The 17,564-nt window shown below is 31.3% G+C and overlaps 2 protein-coding genes across 2 annotated transcripts; one reads left to right on the forward strand and one right to left on the reverse strand.

Moving 5' to 3' along the window:
* Positions 1-620: 620 nt before the first annotated feature.
* LOC116778304 (gelsolin-like) lies at positions 621-9,098 on the reverse strand. Its single transcript, XM_061525878.1, has 12 exons — positions 8,951-9,098; positions 6,671-6,782; positions 5,428-5,508; positions 5,072-5,146; positions 4,765-4,960; positions 3,853-3,968; positions 2,984-3,161; positions 2,282-2,382; positions 1,925-2,041; positions 1,541-1,609; positions 1,248-1,310; positions 621-760 (listed from the first exon to the last, which is right to left on the reverse strand). The coding sequence occupies exons 2-12, from the start codon at positions 6,779-6,781 to the stop codon at positions 656-658; spliced, it is 1,212 nt and encodes a 403-aa protein (XP_061381862.1). The 5' UTR covers position 6,782; positions 8,951-9,098; the 3' UTR covers positions 621-655.
* Positions 9,099-12,189: 3,091 nt separating this feature from the next.
* Positions 12,190-17,416, forward strand: LOC116778333 (L-dopachrome tautomerase yellow-f2-like). Its single transcript, XM_061525877.1, has 9 exons — positions 12,190-12,427; positions 12,501-12,620; positions 12,978-13,133; positions 13,459-13,575; positions 14,195-14,371; positions 14,700-14,851; positions 15,606-15,789; positions 15,944-16,046; positions 16,869-17,416. Exons 1-9 carry the CDS (start codon positions 12,277-12,279, stop codon positions 16,921-16,923), a joined length of 1,215 nt encoding a protein of 404 aa, XP_061381861.1. The 5' UTR covers positions 12,190-12,276; the 3' UTR covers positions 16,924-17,416.
* Positions 17,417-17,564: the final 148 nt, after the last annotated feature.

The following is a 17,564-nucleotide window of genomic DNA, read 5'->3' on the forward strand; positions in this document are numbered from 1 at the left end:
ATTATAATAGGTTTTAAGGAAATTGTAGAGAACAATCAAATTACTCAAGTATAGCCGGGGCATAAGTCTGTAGAACCATTTTGTGACCTACAAAATGCTGATTGTGAACCATCGATGGGAACGGGATAGTGTTATAATACACTATAATCACTAGAATCATTTTTATGACAGATTATAATTAATTATAATAACAAAATTGTAATTTTGTTATGGCAACATTTGAGTATCGACATGTATTTGAAGCTATTACTGGCTTCAGCCATTTCGTAGGACATTACTGGAAGTAACGCTGAACATTGAAAATCCAGTCTGAAACTGTGGCTACGGAAAACAGCTTTTATAAGTACCGAGAATTCTAGTACATACTGTGCCACCAAAAACTCATTACTTTATATATTTTTTCTAATAATTCTATTAAAATATAACCACATATTTAACAATGACCTGCTCTTAGCTTAAATAAGCCTTTTCTAACCACACACTAAACGTTAACAGTTGATTAGTAAATCCTTTTAGTTTTCACGAAGCTTATAAAAAGGAAAACGAGAGACTCTTCGTTAGTGGTGAATTTAAACAAACATGTGGTAAACATACGGAATATAAACTAAAAAGACGTCATATCACTATAAGAATTCTTTATTTGTCTTTAATTTCACTAACGAACCAATCGTGTGTGCGACATGCCGGCGTCACGCCACGTAGTGAAGTATTGCTTGAATATAGCGGGTTCCGTACCCTGTGGAATCCTCGCCACGTGTACCTAAAATATAACATTGTAAAATATATCATATATAAAATAAATTTTGGACAAAGAAAATACAGACTACGATATAAATATACATCAAAACCTAATGAAATCACTAGAAAAATCGTATATTTAAATTAGTGTCATTTCGAGTGTATTTATACATTACTTAAATAAATACATTCAAAACTTAAAATAGTTTAAACTTTCATTAAAAACATTGTTGTTTGTTTGAAACATGGCCTTTATCGGTGCAAATTAAAAATAAAAACATTTTTTCAACATGCACTGGACATTTAAAATTGACGTTACTCGTAATGACATTAATTTACAGATAATAGTACAAAACTTATCTAAATCGTATATTCTTTTATTTATCTGGAATAAATATTCTTGACACGTAAGTAATATAAAGAGCTTAATTATTTTATATTTATATAAATAAGAATATTTAATAGAATAAGGTTAATATTTCGTTCAGTAATTTAAATTTATTACTCACCCATGACGGATAGTTCTTTGAGCTCAAATATTGTTCGGCCTTGGACATAGCTTCACTTTTTTCCTATATAATAAATACAATATGTATAACGTTATATTAAAAACTTATATTAAAATTTTTATACGAATTAAGTTATGAATTTATGAACTGTGAATTACAATATAAATTATTGCAATACCTTATTATATTTCAGTTCAACGATTTGACATCACAATAACGTGTGAAAAATTTTTTCATATGTAAGGGGAAAAAAATATGAAAGGAGGAACAAAAAATATTTTTAAAAAATTAACCTTTGGTGAAGCTTGTTTCCCAACCCACACATAGATTGAGCCGCTGACAGTGTCAAGTATGTAGGTGTCCTAAAAATATTAATAATACATCAGAAGGCTTTCAACAAGGTTGCGTTAAACATTCAACGCTTCGGGGTGGGGAATAGAAAGAGACGGAGCGAGAGTAAACGGGTCTGTTGTGAATTGTAAGCAATGTTTATAGTTTGTCTTAAGCAAACAATATAAGCTCACTCAAAATTGTTTTCTACTCCTTCCTATTCTCATTCCCACATTACGAAGTTTCATTTCTCCCACGCAGAGGGACTCCACGCACTATTTTTTTTTATATATCAAGGATTTCGATAGTTGACTTAGGTTTTAATTTAAAAAGACAAAAATATTTACTTGTGGCTTCAGCTGGTCCTGGCGGTAGGGTCCTGTGAGTGGAGTTATTTTTAATTTCCCAGAACTGTCGGACACTTCTGACAAAACGACTGACCGCTCCTCATTTTTCTCGAATGTCTGAAAACGTGTTCGAATTTCACAATACCACTAAATACGTTACAATATTTCAAGTTATCATTATCTTTTTGAAAACGAGAAATAAAAAACAACGCCTTAATTTTTTTATGAGTTTAACGACAATAATGGCTACTGCTAAGAAAATCTATTAGGCGCTTCCAACATTAGTTTCAACATAACATTACTCATATGGTATATCTTACTTATACTTGATTTAGATACAGTTTTCAGTGCCTTTACCTGATCATCTCCGCCGGCACTTTCATCTGGCACCAGATTTTTGGATCCAGAACCCAGCGAAGTAAAGAATTTGTCGACATCTACGTCACTAGAATATTGGTCTGAAAGATGAGAGTATATTTAAATTACCTTACCTATATGACTTGGGATTACAATTTCATTTATGTATAAAGATTTTTTTTTTTGTTTATTTAAAGTTATGAGACGGTATCATGGTTTTTGACAGCATAAACTTTTTTTAATGCTATGTCCTCATTCGCACTGGAATCGTGGACTTTTATGCCAATATTATTATTTGTTTGACGAATGATAATCTTGAGTAATGTGTCGCGGAAACAATATGGAGTTTTTAGAATGGAATAAAGGCGTTTATTTTATTATAATTTTAAAGAAGAATCTAGTCAATAAAAACTTGTCGATAAATTGAATGATATAGTTGATATTGATCCAGGCGTAGACAATAACCGACGTGGTTGTCACAAAAAAAATATAATTATATGTCGAATAATGAAAATTATTATTTTTTTAATATTGTGTGATATTCAAAAAATAATCATCAACAAAATTCATCCTTTAAAATGTTTTATAACAACTGTCAATGAATTATCGTAATTACAAATCGAAAGTACATCTACAATGAGCGTAACTATTTTAACGTAAAAATGTTATAAAGTATAAATCCTAAAATAATTTTCTACTCACCAATAATATCAACTTTCCCCCGTCCGTTGTGATCCTGATCTCTTATCTGATTGGCTATGGAAATCGCCTTCAACTTCTCCACATTCTTCGCTGAACTGCCCACGTACACCAGGATGCTGTTGTCCACATCGAGTATGAAGACGTCGCCTTTGTTCATCGACGAGATGAGAGGATCCACCTGTGATACAAAGCATGTTGCGGCCCTGAATAAGACTTAGAAACGATTGATGTTATAAGTGTGACGTCGTTGTCTGCGCGTTTGTGACATCGTACCTCTCAAACAGATAAACAGATTTCAATGAGGTTTTTGTCACTTGCAAGAGAGTTGTATTTTGCTTAACATCTGTCCAGTAGTGCACAATGTTTACTACCTTTTCCAAAGCATTTCTTGCGTATGACAAACACTATAAATAATCACGTGTCAGTATAAATGTCTAATGATAATGTGTTTGGGTCTTTGTGATGTTTTAATATATTTTTGTTATTTTATAAAACTCGCTCTGTCCACTATTTAATAAATACTAGCGAAGATGGGTGTATACATATATATATATATATTGAAATACATGACGACAGTGTCAAAAAAAAATGTCGACTTTAATATTTTAGCGGGCGTGGTTTATAATTCATATAAATAATAATAATAATAAGGTAAAAGATAATAAGATTAATGAGACTTTTATTGATATGAAACATTAAAATATGCACCGCTGTCGGCGGTTTTAACTTGAAGATTATTAGATATACATACATCTAGTGACTGCATCCCTAAATAAATACTTATTATACGAAAATACTATAATGTATATATATATAGACTGACACATACAATAACTCTTCTTTATCGAAACCTTACACATCGATCTTACCTGTCTAACCCTAATATTCTTCTTTCCTTTGACCTGGAACAGTCGTTTCTCAGCTCCCGGGTTTGTGACCACGTGGTTGAACCCGGAGTCGTGACCTCCGTCGAGGTAACGTACAGCTGGAAGGTCATGATTACATTTCAGTTTGAAAAACAGTAATAATTTATCATAATTTCGGAAGTATTCAAGCCAAGAATGCTCTGTTGCTAGTATTGTTATCTTTCGGAGTCATTTCGAGCTGACGGTAACATTTTTTTCTTACTTCTTCATACTCTGTGCTCGTTATTTCAATAGCCGCGGACTTAATTTTTATTAATCAAAAATCATTTTTTATACAAAAAAAATAAAAACAAAAAAAATATTCAACCCTAGCTTCGAATAAATCCTTTTTGTGCATAAAAATTCGATTCGCATGAACAGTATAGATATATATATTTTAAATACAGCTGTTAGTACTATTTAAGACAGACAATGATTTTTTTTAGTTGTCTAAATGTCTTACTAGATGGAGTTACTGTCTATGCAACGATCTGTCATCGCTCGGTCGTATAATGCTCTCTCGTGTCAACTACTTAGCTGCGTTTTGATTACAATTAAATCCCATATCATTGTCCAATACCATCAATAGTTAGCTGTGCTTAAAATTTTAGGACATTAATTAACAAATATACAATATTTAAATGAAACCAATGCTTCGGATTGCTACGCGTTAAATAATTATCTAATAAAAACTACGCGCTCCCTACGTTTCTGTCACTACTGGGACGAGATGAGAGTTTAAAGGATGAGAATAATTATAATAAAATAACCGCGTGGTAATCCGAAAATAGTGGTTACATTTAAATGAATACTCGCGAAAGTCTTAGGTCTTAAATATATGTTATTTTTAAACTGCAATAATATCCAGTATCTCACCGCCATTCTTGAAGTATCCAAGGAACTGCTGGCTCTCGTAACCCATGGCTTCTCTGTGCTGTATCGCCTTATCGTTGAATTTATCATCCAGACCCACAGACAGTATAGCAGCAGCTCCGGACTCGTCCTGGGATGACTCGCTGCCGATCCAGTAATGGATATCCCAGGATAAATTCTTTTTTTTATCTGATGTAGTCTGTGACAACGTGATAGTTATGTGTATATATATATATATATATATATATATATATATATATATATATATATATATATAAATTCAGATATTAGATATATTATTATAGATTACTTTTAGGACAATATATGAATCTCCCTTGTAGAACTTTCCATGTTCTGCGGCTGGCACTGCGACGGGATCGAAGTTCTGAAAACGAGGAATATTATATAGTCTTATTTTACTTGACAAATTATAACTGAAAGAATACAGATAGATTTACTACTCCCTTTATCTAAATAACATCATAGTTAATTAAATTGTAAGTCCTTAAAAATAGTTATACGAAATGACCAGACGTTACTTTCATTTTGTACATTAGAATTAAGTTATATTTATCTGATTTTAAAACTACCATCACTTATTACGGTTCATAAATAAGAGGAGTATGTCGGAGTTGTCTCCTAACTAGATTAATTCTTTATAATTACCTCAATTCTCCATATTTCGAGTCCAGCCTTTGTGCCGGCGTTCGCGAATGCTGGGTGGACACTGGCCTTCTGGCGGGCATCCTGTTAAGGGAACTTTATTAATATATATATATATATATATATAGATAGGTAGAGAGAGAGAAGCTGTTAGCATCGCAGAACCCACATACAACCAAAAGTTTCCTATATGCTTTAGTACAAGTTCATCTACATTCGGAGTTGACTACATACGGAGAGTTAATGGTTTTTCCTAAAACATTTCACATTATAGTATTAACGTAGGTTATTGAATGGGAAACGGGTAACGATATATATATATATATTATAGTTGATTATGTCTTAAAATTGAAGAGTTCCTACCGACGCGGCGATGTAATACTCGGGAGAGGAAGCAGTTAATTCACAAGACTCGCCTTACAATGAGTCTGATAGATATTTTTGTAGTTATTTATAGATATCCATTCTTAAATAATACGTTAATAACTCACGTGAGCGTGTTAGAAGATAAATAGGAATGATATTTTTCATATACAAACGTTTGTAAACTATAACATAGTATTGTTTATTAAAAAAAGATAATTTTTTAAATTAAAAGTTAATAATATAAAAATAGTTTGTTATTTTTTTTATTTAATTTCATGCAATTGACGAATATTAGGATAGTTAACTGTGCATTTATTTATAGGACAGCGTACGGAGCAGCGACGACGTAGCTCGTGAGTCGTAAGGATGGGAAAATGTTTCGGTTTCCGTGAACAATTTAAACGAGACATAGATGATAATTGGTTAGCAATGGTATAATAACTCTGGTAATTTTTCCGTAACGGCACACGCTATTTAAGGTCCTTGATGTTGTCGGGTACAGTACGCGTTTTTTTTGTTATTTTATATCGACCTGATCCCGACGTTTCGGTTCCTTTGCACCAACCGTGATAACGTAGACGAGACGAAAATACCAAACGAAAGACAAACCAGTTTTAGCATGTATATTTGCCTGGTGTCAATCGTTTTTAGAAATTTTACAAAAATTTATGTTGTTGCTACCAGAACTGCCGAGTTTGACAACTCAAGTTAAATCAACTGAGTTAAAATTAATACAAAATATAAAAATTCTATAAAATACCCGAAAACAGAGATCTTATTGAAAGTAGGATCCGAAATTAACAGATGGCGCTATCAACAAAAAAGTAAGCATTATTTATTGCCAATAGATGGCGTTGTTACTAAAATTGATACTACCCACCTTATCGCTCAGCGATGTGATGTGTCCACTGACAGACTGCTGTCTTACCGCAGTCCTTGCTTGCGTTGAAACCGCAACCGCGAAGATTGTTACTACCGTTAGGAGCTTCATTCTGAACAAAATAGTAATATATATACATATATACCATTATAATAAGCCCATTCTAGACAAGAGCTGGTCTTCACCACTTTAGGAATAAACTTAATTATATTGATTGAATTATATTTTAACGATACAGTCATTCAAAATAGCTCAGTATTGGATTCAAAATGAAATGTTACATTCGTAATACAAGGAAAATAATGTTCTAATAAAAATATATGTTAACCAACATACATAGTATGTGTTAGTATACAATAAATGTACGCCTGTTTTGAAATTAAATTACCTCATGAATCATTACAAACAATGCCTTCAATTACTTAACAGGAAATATATAACGTTAGTTCTCCATTGCCGACATATAACCTTTTTATAAAACTTAGTCATGGCGATATAAAAGACCGGCTAACTCCAAAAAAGGAATAAAATATCATCATTGTTTCATTTCCTGTATAATGTATGTATTTTGTTTGAGGCTAAAACCTTTAGATGAATAATTAGGGATATAGTCAAAAGATGGCGCTGTTATTAATAATTCTTCAACGTGAGGTTTATCACTGTATTGATTAAAAAACAACCTAAATAAGACAAAATCAGATAAACTACTATAACAGCTTACTACTTGTTTCGCATAAACTAAAATTAAAAAATCTCCATGTTCTTCATAGTCTTTAACAAGGTTATTGTTGCTATCGTTGACTCGGAATAACCGTTCCTTAATGTTATTTTAGAAAGCTTTCAAACGTATCTTTCTTAAAACAATCTTTATCTTTTAAAGGAAATAAATATGATATAGATCGTTATTTATGGTATATAATTGGTAACTTTAAACCGGATATAACATACAAATAGTTGGTATATCTATGTATTATGTAATGCTTACAAAAGATAGTTACTTGAAATAAGCGTATCTTATCACATATAAAGGTTATTAAGTCATTCTATAACACAATATTGCTAGATAAATCTTAATTAAATTTAAATTAAATTAAATTAAATTAACATATTTATTGTATTCATTTAATATTGTATAATTTTGTCGGTTTAAGAAACAAAATAATATAGTTATATTGTAGTCTCGATTAATAGTAATGTTTAAGGCTTAATTTAAATTTTGTATTAAAATTTTATGTTCTTCAAACAATCTCACTAACAATAATAAGGGCGCTGTTATTAAATCAGTGTTTTAAGAATAAGAGCCATTGAGTTTGAGAATGCGAGATGCGTTGATTAAGTTCTGTTAAAGTAATAAACATGTCTTGTAAACAAGAGATTTATAATTTGAGTTATTTTTTTTAAAAAAAAGGTAAATATATTGTCAATAATTTTTCTAATTAATTCGGTGGTTGAATTCAGATCTTTATTGTTTGAAGGAATTCATAAAAAAACGGTGGAATGTAGGTTATTTTTGTCGATTATCCTTTTCATCATTTCACACACATATATATATATTAATAATATTTTCGTTTTTATGATTAGATCACATAAAATCATTTCATTATGTGTTAAGTCTGTATAAATTTTTTTAAAGTTTGATTTAAAGTAAGTAACAACACAATATTATAATTAGGTATATAAAAACGTAATGAAGTTTAGAGAAATATTACTATAATATATTTCAATGGGTACATATAGCCATTTTTATCCCTAGTACGAGTATTCCTAGTATTAAACGAGATACATACAGTTTTGACGTTTTAACTTTCTATAGGTATCTAAATTGATGCTAACTCATGCGTAGACTTATGAACGAATTAGTAGAAACTTTCAATTTGTAGTTACGTGCGAAACTTGTATTAAGATCGCAGCAAAACTAGTTCTTACCTCCCCTCTAAAACGAAACAGTCACCAAACGAGATAAGTATTAATGATTTTTTCGAAGTAGGTAGGTTAGAAATAAAAAATATAAGACCTCTTTGCTATTCAAACTATAAATTAATTATATCGGGAATTATAATAATATGATAGAAAAAATATATATATATATATATATATTGTTTATTAATTGAAAATAATGTCTTAAGATATCTCTTCATTTATTATGTCCGTATAAAAACTAAAACGATTAAATAACGCAATCCGAATGAATTAGAAAAACTTAACAAAACATATTTTCATTAGAATTAAATATAACTTAACCATATCACAATAAAGTTAAGTCAAAAATGTCGTACTCACGTTAAGGAGCGTGCGTCCGTAACAAGAACAACCTCACGACTGAGCTGAATGAGACGAAATACTATGTAAGCGAGGATAAAAAACAACAGCAAAAAGTTTACGTCACACGAGATACGGCGAGTTTAATGTTTTCACTTTATAATAATAGTAATATTAGTGTGAGTGATATAAAACACAGCGTCCCGACATGTAGAATAATTTGGAAGGTTCCTGTAAAAAACTCGATGCTATAACCGATCATCATCACCTATCAGAGCCCACTGCTGAGCAAAGGCCTCTTCTCACATGGAGAAGGTTAGAGCATTAATCACCACGCTCGCTCAAGACGGGTTGGCGATTTCAAACTTATAATTTGAATCATAACCATTGACCAGGTTTCCTCACGGTGATTTCCTTTTCCGTTTGTCAGTGGTGTATAAATACTCTTAGAAATTACATGTTACTCGGAAAAATGTATATCTATTAATGAGATCTGAGACTTTCGCGAGTTTTATTCATTTAAATGTAACTAATATTTTTCATATACACTACGCGTGCTTTATTTTTTGTTAAAACTACACACTCCCGACGTTTCGGTTACTTTTCATCAACCGTGATCACGGACAGACGAGATGCCGTCTCGTCAACTATAGGAGTATTCATAGAAGAAACAGATGCCAAATATATGATTTTTGATATTTTTGTCAGTCTGTCTGTCTGTTGTAAACTTATAACATAAAAACTACTGGACGGAATTCAATAAAATTTTATATGGTTGTTGCCGATCACGTGATGCAACATTTGGGGAACCCTTTACCGCGGGACTCATTCCCATGGGAATATTTTTATATTACTTTGAACCAAACTTTTGTAAAGTTACTTGCATGAACACTTAATGCGTTTAATAATGACATGTTGTATTTAATTAATATACTAATTTCCGAGGGACAAATCATAAGTTGTGTCGGTGTAGATCTGCGTACGCCCTGTTTTTCTTAAACACAGTTATATGTAGCATTATCTCGAGTGAGCAAAGCAAGAAGCCTGTTTACACTCACTGAGACTGCTAATACGACTTTTAACATTGTTTATGAAGAAATTTTGTAGTAAGGTACTTTTTCCACGCGAACAAAGTCGCGGGCACAGCTAGTATTCAATAACAGTTAGATATGACTTAACAGCTGTGCGGGCTTTGAACCGAAAGTTATTTAAAATTCTTACTTAAGTTGAGACTTTTATATAAAGGACAAAATATATATATATGTATATATATATATATGTTTATAGAATATACATTTTTTTTAATTTTATTTTCAAAAATAAGTAAACATATATAGAATGTACATTGGTATAATTTTAAGAAAACCATATTTTATCGTTATTTCAATGTAACATTTAAAAATAAATATTTGTTGTGAAAAAAATCTTATATGAAAAGGATTTACGAATGAACTGTGACGGATAACAGTTGTTGATATTTAAAAAAAAATAAGATATTTTTTACAAACAGCGACATCTCTTGACGGGTTATAGAAAACTATATATAATGAATTTGGTCTTTCCATTAAGGATACATTTGAATTATTACATTAAGTACATATGTTTAGTACATTTCAATATAAAACTCGCTTATTATTGTTGTTATATTGTTTAAAACTTATTGCATCAACATAAACAAACTTCTTCATAGAATACGAATTATCTCGGTGAGGTTATCAAGTGTCAGGTGTTGGGTGATTCTGCTAATTTAGGATGTTAACAAAGATTATTTGCTTGCTGTCTAAACTCTTCTGAAATTTAACTATTAGGGACAACAGAATGATGATCAGAAAGATATTTAATGGTATAGCCATATCATATAAAAGAATTTAAAATATAATTCATAATGATTTAATATTCATGAAGTTTCCTGCGTAATTGGCACCGATGTTCTATTGAAACAAAAAATTGCAGCCGTTTTAAGACTTTCGGCTAATATCAGTGTTTTTGTATCTGATCTACAATAACTTCTGAGACAATATTGTTTATTTATTTTTTCAAAGGCGGTAAACGAGCGGACGGCTTACTTGACGGGAGGTTGTCACCGTCGCATGGACATAGCGGATGTTGCGAATGTGTTGCCGACCTTGATTGTGGGAGAGGGGGAGGAAAGGGTGGGAACAGGAAAGCGGAACCCCCTCTCTCTCTCATAGGACGAAACGCAGCCATTAAAGCTACTTCACGCCGATACTGCTAATAAAATTTGAATTAATCATAATACGTCTGAGTTATAATAACAATTAATAGAATGGAGGTGACCGAGTAGGTCGACTCCAAAAAAACTCTAAACAAGTTTTATCTTTAAATAACGCGGTATTCATACACTGAGAGTCGAGGGAAATACAGACGTGGGCAAAATGTTCGAAGTCTTTGAATAATTTGCCGCGAGACAAAAGATGAAGACTTACATCGTTCTGTCATTATACAACCTTGAGGAAAAAAAATAAATGAAATCATAACAGAATCACCCAATTAGACAAAAAAAAATACGTTAATGATTCAAGGAAAGCGGTCTCTTCTCAGACCGGTCCTGTTTGTTTGAGATTACTAAGAATTATTTACAAATAATAATATTTTATTAATCATCGTTGTTTGAACGAACTCTCTATTAACTTGCATTATATATATCGCGTAATATTAACTGTTTAATTCGTGCTTAGTATTTAGCATTAATATTAATTGATATTTTCAATTCCCTTTACGGAATTTCTATTGAGATTTAAAATATTTAGCTCCTTGTCTGTCATAGAATATAGTTATGCCTATATTAATTTGTGATAATTTAAAACGAGATTTGATATTGGTCCTTGGAATATTTGTCTCTGTGCGTCGGTTCCAAGTAATAGTTGGACTTTATCGTTGCTCGCCATTAATCTATAAAAAGAGCATGACAGAATGAAAATTAAAAAGAAAAAAATTTTAAATATGTCGTCTCTTCTTCGTAATCGATTTATAATCGATAGATAGACATATCGATTTACAATCGAAAGATACGAGATTTAAACAACTTTAAGTGTATTTTACAAAGTGTACACGATTTATTAGAATCATTGTTTTTTAGATAGTTTTAGTTTATACGCTAAATTGTATGTTGATAAGGAAATTCAGTATGAGTCTCCAATCAAAAAATATTACAACGTTAAAATGTCAAAATAAATCCTCTTTTCTCATTATCGTTGTTACTTTAAAAGCATATTTTTTAATAGTGATAAAATCAGCGGGAAATTTTGGGAAACGAGTCGACTTTTAAAACAATTTTATCGATGTTTGTATAAGGTTATCGATATTTAAAACATCTTCACGTTGACATGACTATAAACAGTTATAAGACTCACCTCGTCGAGATGAGACTGCTTTTGTTGACTGTTTTTTTATTATCACAAAACTTTGTTTATAGCCGAAAGTTAAAAAATGTGTTCTCTTGGAAGCAAATCAGTTATAATATAGACGGTGTTCTGTGTAAGTTTCTTTGTATTTTGGTTTCCTTTTTGTTGCATTAATTATATGTTGCTAAAAGTATTTATTATTTAAGACGATAAGGATTCTGACTCATTGAATGGAAAAGAAAATTTTATCCAATACAACAACGTACCAATAGGATTCGAAGTGTACAAAGAACGGGTTTTCGTTACCGTTCCTAGACGGAGATTCGGTAAGTTATATTACTTCACCTGATATTTTAAAATAGCAATATAATTAATTTAATGATTTTGCTCTAAAATATAATCAGACATTTTTAAAAATTCTGTCGTGAATTTAAATATTAAAATATTATACATTTAAATGAAACTAATGTTTTTCGGATAAACTATGCGTGTATAATTTTTGTAAAAAACTACATACTCCCGGACGTTTCGGTTACTTTTCAGCAACCGCGATCACGGGTAGACGAGATGCTTTATTTATGTAACAAATTAGAAATTGAACACTGATACCAAATATTCTTTTTACGGTGTGTTATTAAATTTGCTTTCAATCTTAACACAATACTTTCTTCTGGAACTTTCAGGTATACCCTCGACTCTCAACATAGTGACCAGGTCATCTAGAAGTCCAGCTCTAACTCCGTATCCTGGAAGTGAACACCTCGTTTCCGTGTATCGACCTAGAATTGACGTCTGTGGAAGACTCTGGATGGTTGACACTGGCCTTTTGGAAGTTCCTGGTGAGGTTTAAGTTTAAAAAACAACTTAAAAGGTTGCAATTATTGCCAATAGATGGCACTTATCACAAAAACTTGTTGTTTTGTAGTTTCTGATATAAAATAGTGATAAATATACATACACATTGAGTAACCCACATAGACGGTAGCGGTACTAAGTCTTATTGGTCTAAGTACGAAGCGTTGTTAGTTTTCCATTTATCAAACTATTTTCATACTATCAAGGGAGGGGAGTTACTAGCGGTAATGCTGTTTTATCTAATTTAAAACAATTTCCTAAGAAATACGACCATATTTTTCGTGTAATCGATTATTTATTTCGTTTCAGGTAACAGAAGTCAGTTACAGAAACCAGCAATCGTTGTTTACGATCTGAAAACTGATAAGCAGTTATTGAAGTACGAATTGAAAGATTCTGATCTGGTCAGCGATAGATCCTCTGGTGGTAAGCATATTATAATACTAGTTTTTGCTTGTGACTTCGTCGTCTACTTTAAATGTACGAACGGGCGACTTCTGTTCTGCCTAGGAAGCAGGAAATTAGGAGATTTTGAATTTTATTATATTTCGATCAGCGTCATGAAAAGTATTCTAGACTACTACTACTACTACTACTACTACTAGTTCTAAACTACTTTATTTTCATCAAAATCCGTACAGCCGTTCTTGAGTTATAAATGTTGTAACTAACAAGACTTTCTCATATATTTCTCTTATATATGTATATAACAGAAGTATTATAAATATACATATATATTTCCTGTTTATAATATTATAAACAATAATATTTAAACATTTTATATAAAGCTTTACAATAATGTTATTCTCAATTACAATAACATAATATAGGCTCTATAGTTTATCTCTTCATTCCAAGTAGTTCCCACGAACTGACGATAGATGACGCTGTCAAAAAAGTTATAACATACCTTCTATGTTTCTAATTTAGCTTAGCCGTAAAGCATTCTTTTGACTCTTTGATTCGGTCGGAACATAAACATGAATTATCATTTCCTAACCACCTTTTAAACAATAAACACTATTTAAATTACGTTTCTCTGTAGGACTGACATCTATTACTGTGGATGTGACAGCCAACGACTGTGATGATGCCTTCGCCTACATCAATGACCTGGCAACTAACGGGATAATAGTGTTCTCGTTGAAGGCCAGGGACAGCTGGAGAGTTAGCCATCCTAGCTTTGCAGCTGATGAAACAGCCCTTAACTTCACTGTTGCTGGTATGGTGTCACAGATTATTTAAATGTTGATAAATCTATAAAAAATTAAAAAAAAACCTCTACAAAGGCTAATGACGTACAAAGTTCATAAATCTTTTTGTAAAACTACTGCCTGCAAATACTAGTTTTTTCCTAAGCTTTTACGATAACAAATAAATAGTTTTGTAACTTAAAGCAAGAGCTATTAAAAAAATAATTATGTTAAATTACTATTATTTTCTATAGTTATACTTTAAATTTAACACAATGACCTTACAAGCATTATTACTTTAGAAGCACCTATAACCCTATGTTAGTTGTACTGTATTGTACACTTATGTACTATCAGGTTATCCTATAAATTGGAAGGATGGTGTATTCAGTATAGCTCTGTCGGGAACAGGCGACGGCGGAACAGCTTATTTCCATCCACTGGCATCTCTCCAGGAATATTCCATAAGTATCCAAGATTTAAAGGATGGAAAAACGGATAGCATACAGGTAGGCAAAATATTAATATTATAATGAAAAAATAAGTGTCTTTTTTAACACGATTTGTGACATATTTTTCGTGAAACGATCAGCCCGAGCTTTTTTCACAATAAGTTACAATTTCACGTTCCTTCTAATTAGAATATTCTGACTATATGGAAAATTATTTTACAATATTTAGTTTTGATATTATTCAATGAAAGCGTGTTTATTAGTTCTTAAACAAATTTTTTTCGACTGGACAGTGCTTGGCTATCGTTCCACCTGTTGGAAAGTGGAAGTCCAGTCGTAAGTGGTAATGGGCTATCTCAGTATCAGCCTACTAACCTTATTTTTGAGGACAACAATTCAAAAGTTTCAGAGTACATTTGTAATTAATTAAAGAACCTTTTTTTTAATTACACTACACCCTCTCAAATAAAGCTCGTAAACCTGTCACGTAAATTCAAATGGAATGACAGACGTTAGCGCTGACATAAGAGAGCTTCTGTAACCCAAGCCTACAAATTCTTTTTGTTCCTATCAAAATAGGCATAGTTTGGGCCTGAAATTGATTTAATCTTTTTATACTTGTTTTTCAAGATTCTTATAATGGTTTGTTACAGCATAAGGTGAAAATTTATTAGGAGTGATAAAAATGTTGTAAATTTTATTATATATACCAACACCCAATTCTAATCTGACTTATGGGCTAAATTAAGATAAAGTTCCGGTTAGTCGAACTATATATTTTTTTAACAGTAAAGTGTACGCTCTCTTTTAGCATCTAGGCACAAGAGGTAAAAATTCTCAGAGCGGATCCCACGACTATCACAGAAAAACAAAAACATTGTTTTTCGCCAACGTAGCGCAGGACGCCATCTTGTGTTGGAACGTGGGAAACAAAATGGCGCCCGAGAATATCGGTGTCGCTGTACAAGATCATAAAAAACTAGTTTATATTTCAGGTATTTTGCGTTAATTTTAATAGTTACATTAGAATTACTGACAGGTTAGGATTTTTTGGTCATATTTGACGTAATCACATCAATTAGATTACGTCGTATCGTCAGATATTTCCTAAATTATATAAAAATTTGTCATATTTGTCATTGTTTTTAGATTTAAAAGTTATCGGCGACGAGGTGTGGGTTCTTGTTAACCAGATGCCCAGATTTATCTACTCGGTTCTCAATACTAATGAAGATAATTATTTCATATTCAGGTAATTATTTAATCTAAGTATCTCCTCATTCTCAACACTTCATCATAATTAATAGATTATTTCTATTCAATAGTACAATATAAACATTCAGTGACGACACACACATTGAGGAGTGTTCACGGATCGATGTATTATATGTGTGTGTGAGTCGTGGTAGTGTGTGTGATGTTTAACATTCAGTGACGACACACACATTGAGGAGTGTTCACGGATCGATGTATTATATGTGTGTGTGAGTCGTGGTAGTGCGTGTGATGTTTAACATTCAGTGACGACACACACATTGAGGAGTGTTTTTCTATATAAATTATATATTTTATATAAAATAAATAACCTTGTGAAGTTTTTTCGGTTAAGAACGTCACAAAAATGACTACAAATATAATGTACCTACATATATTCACAAAGTATACATACCAGTATATGTAGTTGATGTCTTTTGTCAGCATCAAGTGCTTGGAATAGTTTTTTTAAGTAGTATTCTATTTAATACTGTATAAACATCAATTGATCATTTGATAAAGCGATTGATTGATTGATTGATCGATTGATTGATTGATTGATCGATTGATTGATTGATTGATTGATTGATTGACTCATCAGATTAAATACTTATTTTTTTTTATATAGTGAAATCTTTTTTAAGGCGATAAATATTTTGATCGAAAGCAACAAAATTGATAATTAATTACTTGTAAAATCAATAATCATATACATATTTGTTATATTTAATATTTCGTTTTTTTTTCTTAACATAAAAATTATAATAGTTGTTGTGCGAATAATCAAAATAATTTAATTTAAGAAAATATATTATTTCAGATCAAAGGTAGACGACCTCATCCGTAACACTGTGTGTGAGAAAAAATTGAAATAAAAATCTTTCCGTTTAGAGTGGGTCAAAATCGCGCCCAAAGAAGTCGGCTACAAACAAACATACAAACATACATGTGAAGCTAATAAAAAGCTAAAAAAAGAAGAAAATAACATTATTTTATTTATAAGAAATACCGTATACCATACAATTTCATTGAAAATACATTTAAAGCTAATATAATTTCAGGAAAGATGTGCCTACATTTTTTTACGATGGCTACATTCTTTATTTATGACAACAAAATCACGTTCATAATTTTAACATAGTAAATGAAAATTTAGAATGATAATTTGATGTCGCTAGAACTAATAACATAGTATATCAAATATATATGGTTTATCAGATTAGTGAATATATGATTAATACTACAAATGCTTTATTTAAATCTATGAACAAAAGATTATGACGTAAACAATAGCCCCCCCCCTTAACCCCGATCAGCTGAAAGCTGTAATGCGACATGCGATAGATTGACTAGAAATCAGGTGTATTTTATAAAAGTTGCACTTTAATAATTTAACGATCTTACCATAAAGGCAACCATGACAAAATAATCATTTATTTAATGTCATCATCATCAGCCTATAGGAGCCCACTGCTGAGCAAAGGCCTCTTCTCACATGGATTTGTTAGAGCATTAA

This window comes from Danaus plexippus, chromosome 31, assembly GCF_018135715.1.
Source record: "Danaus plexippus chromosome 31, MEX_DaPlex, whole genome shotgun sequence".
Classification (NCBI taxonomy): domain Eukaryota; kingdom Metazoa; phylum Arthropoda; class Insecta; order Lepidoptera; family Nymphalidae; genus Danaus; species Danaus plexippus.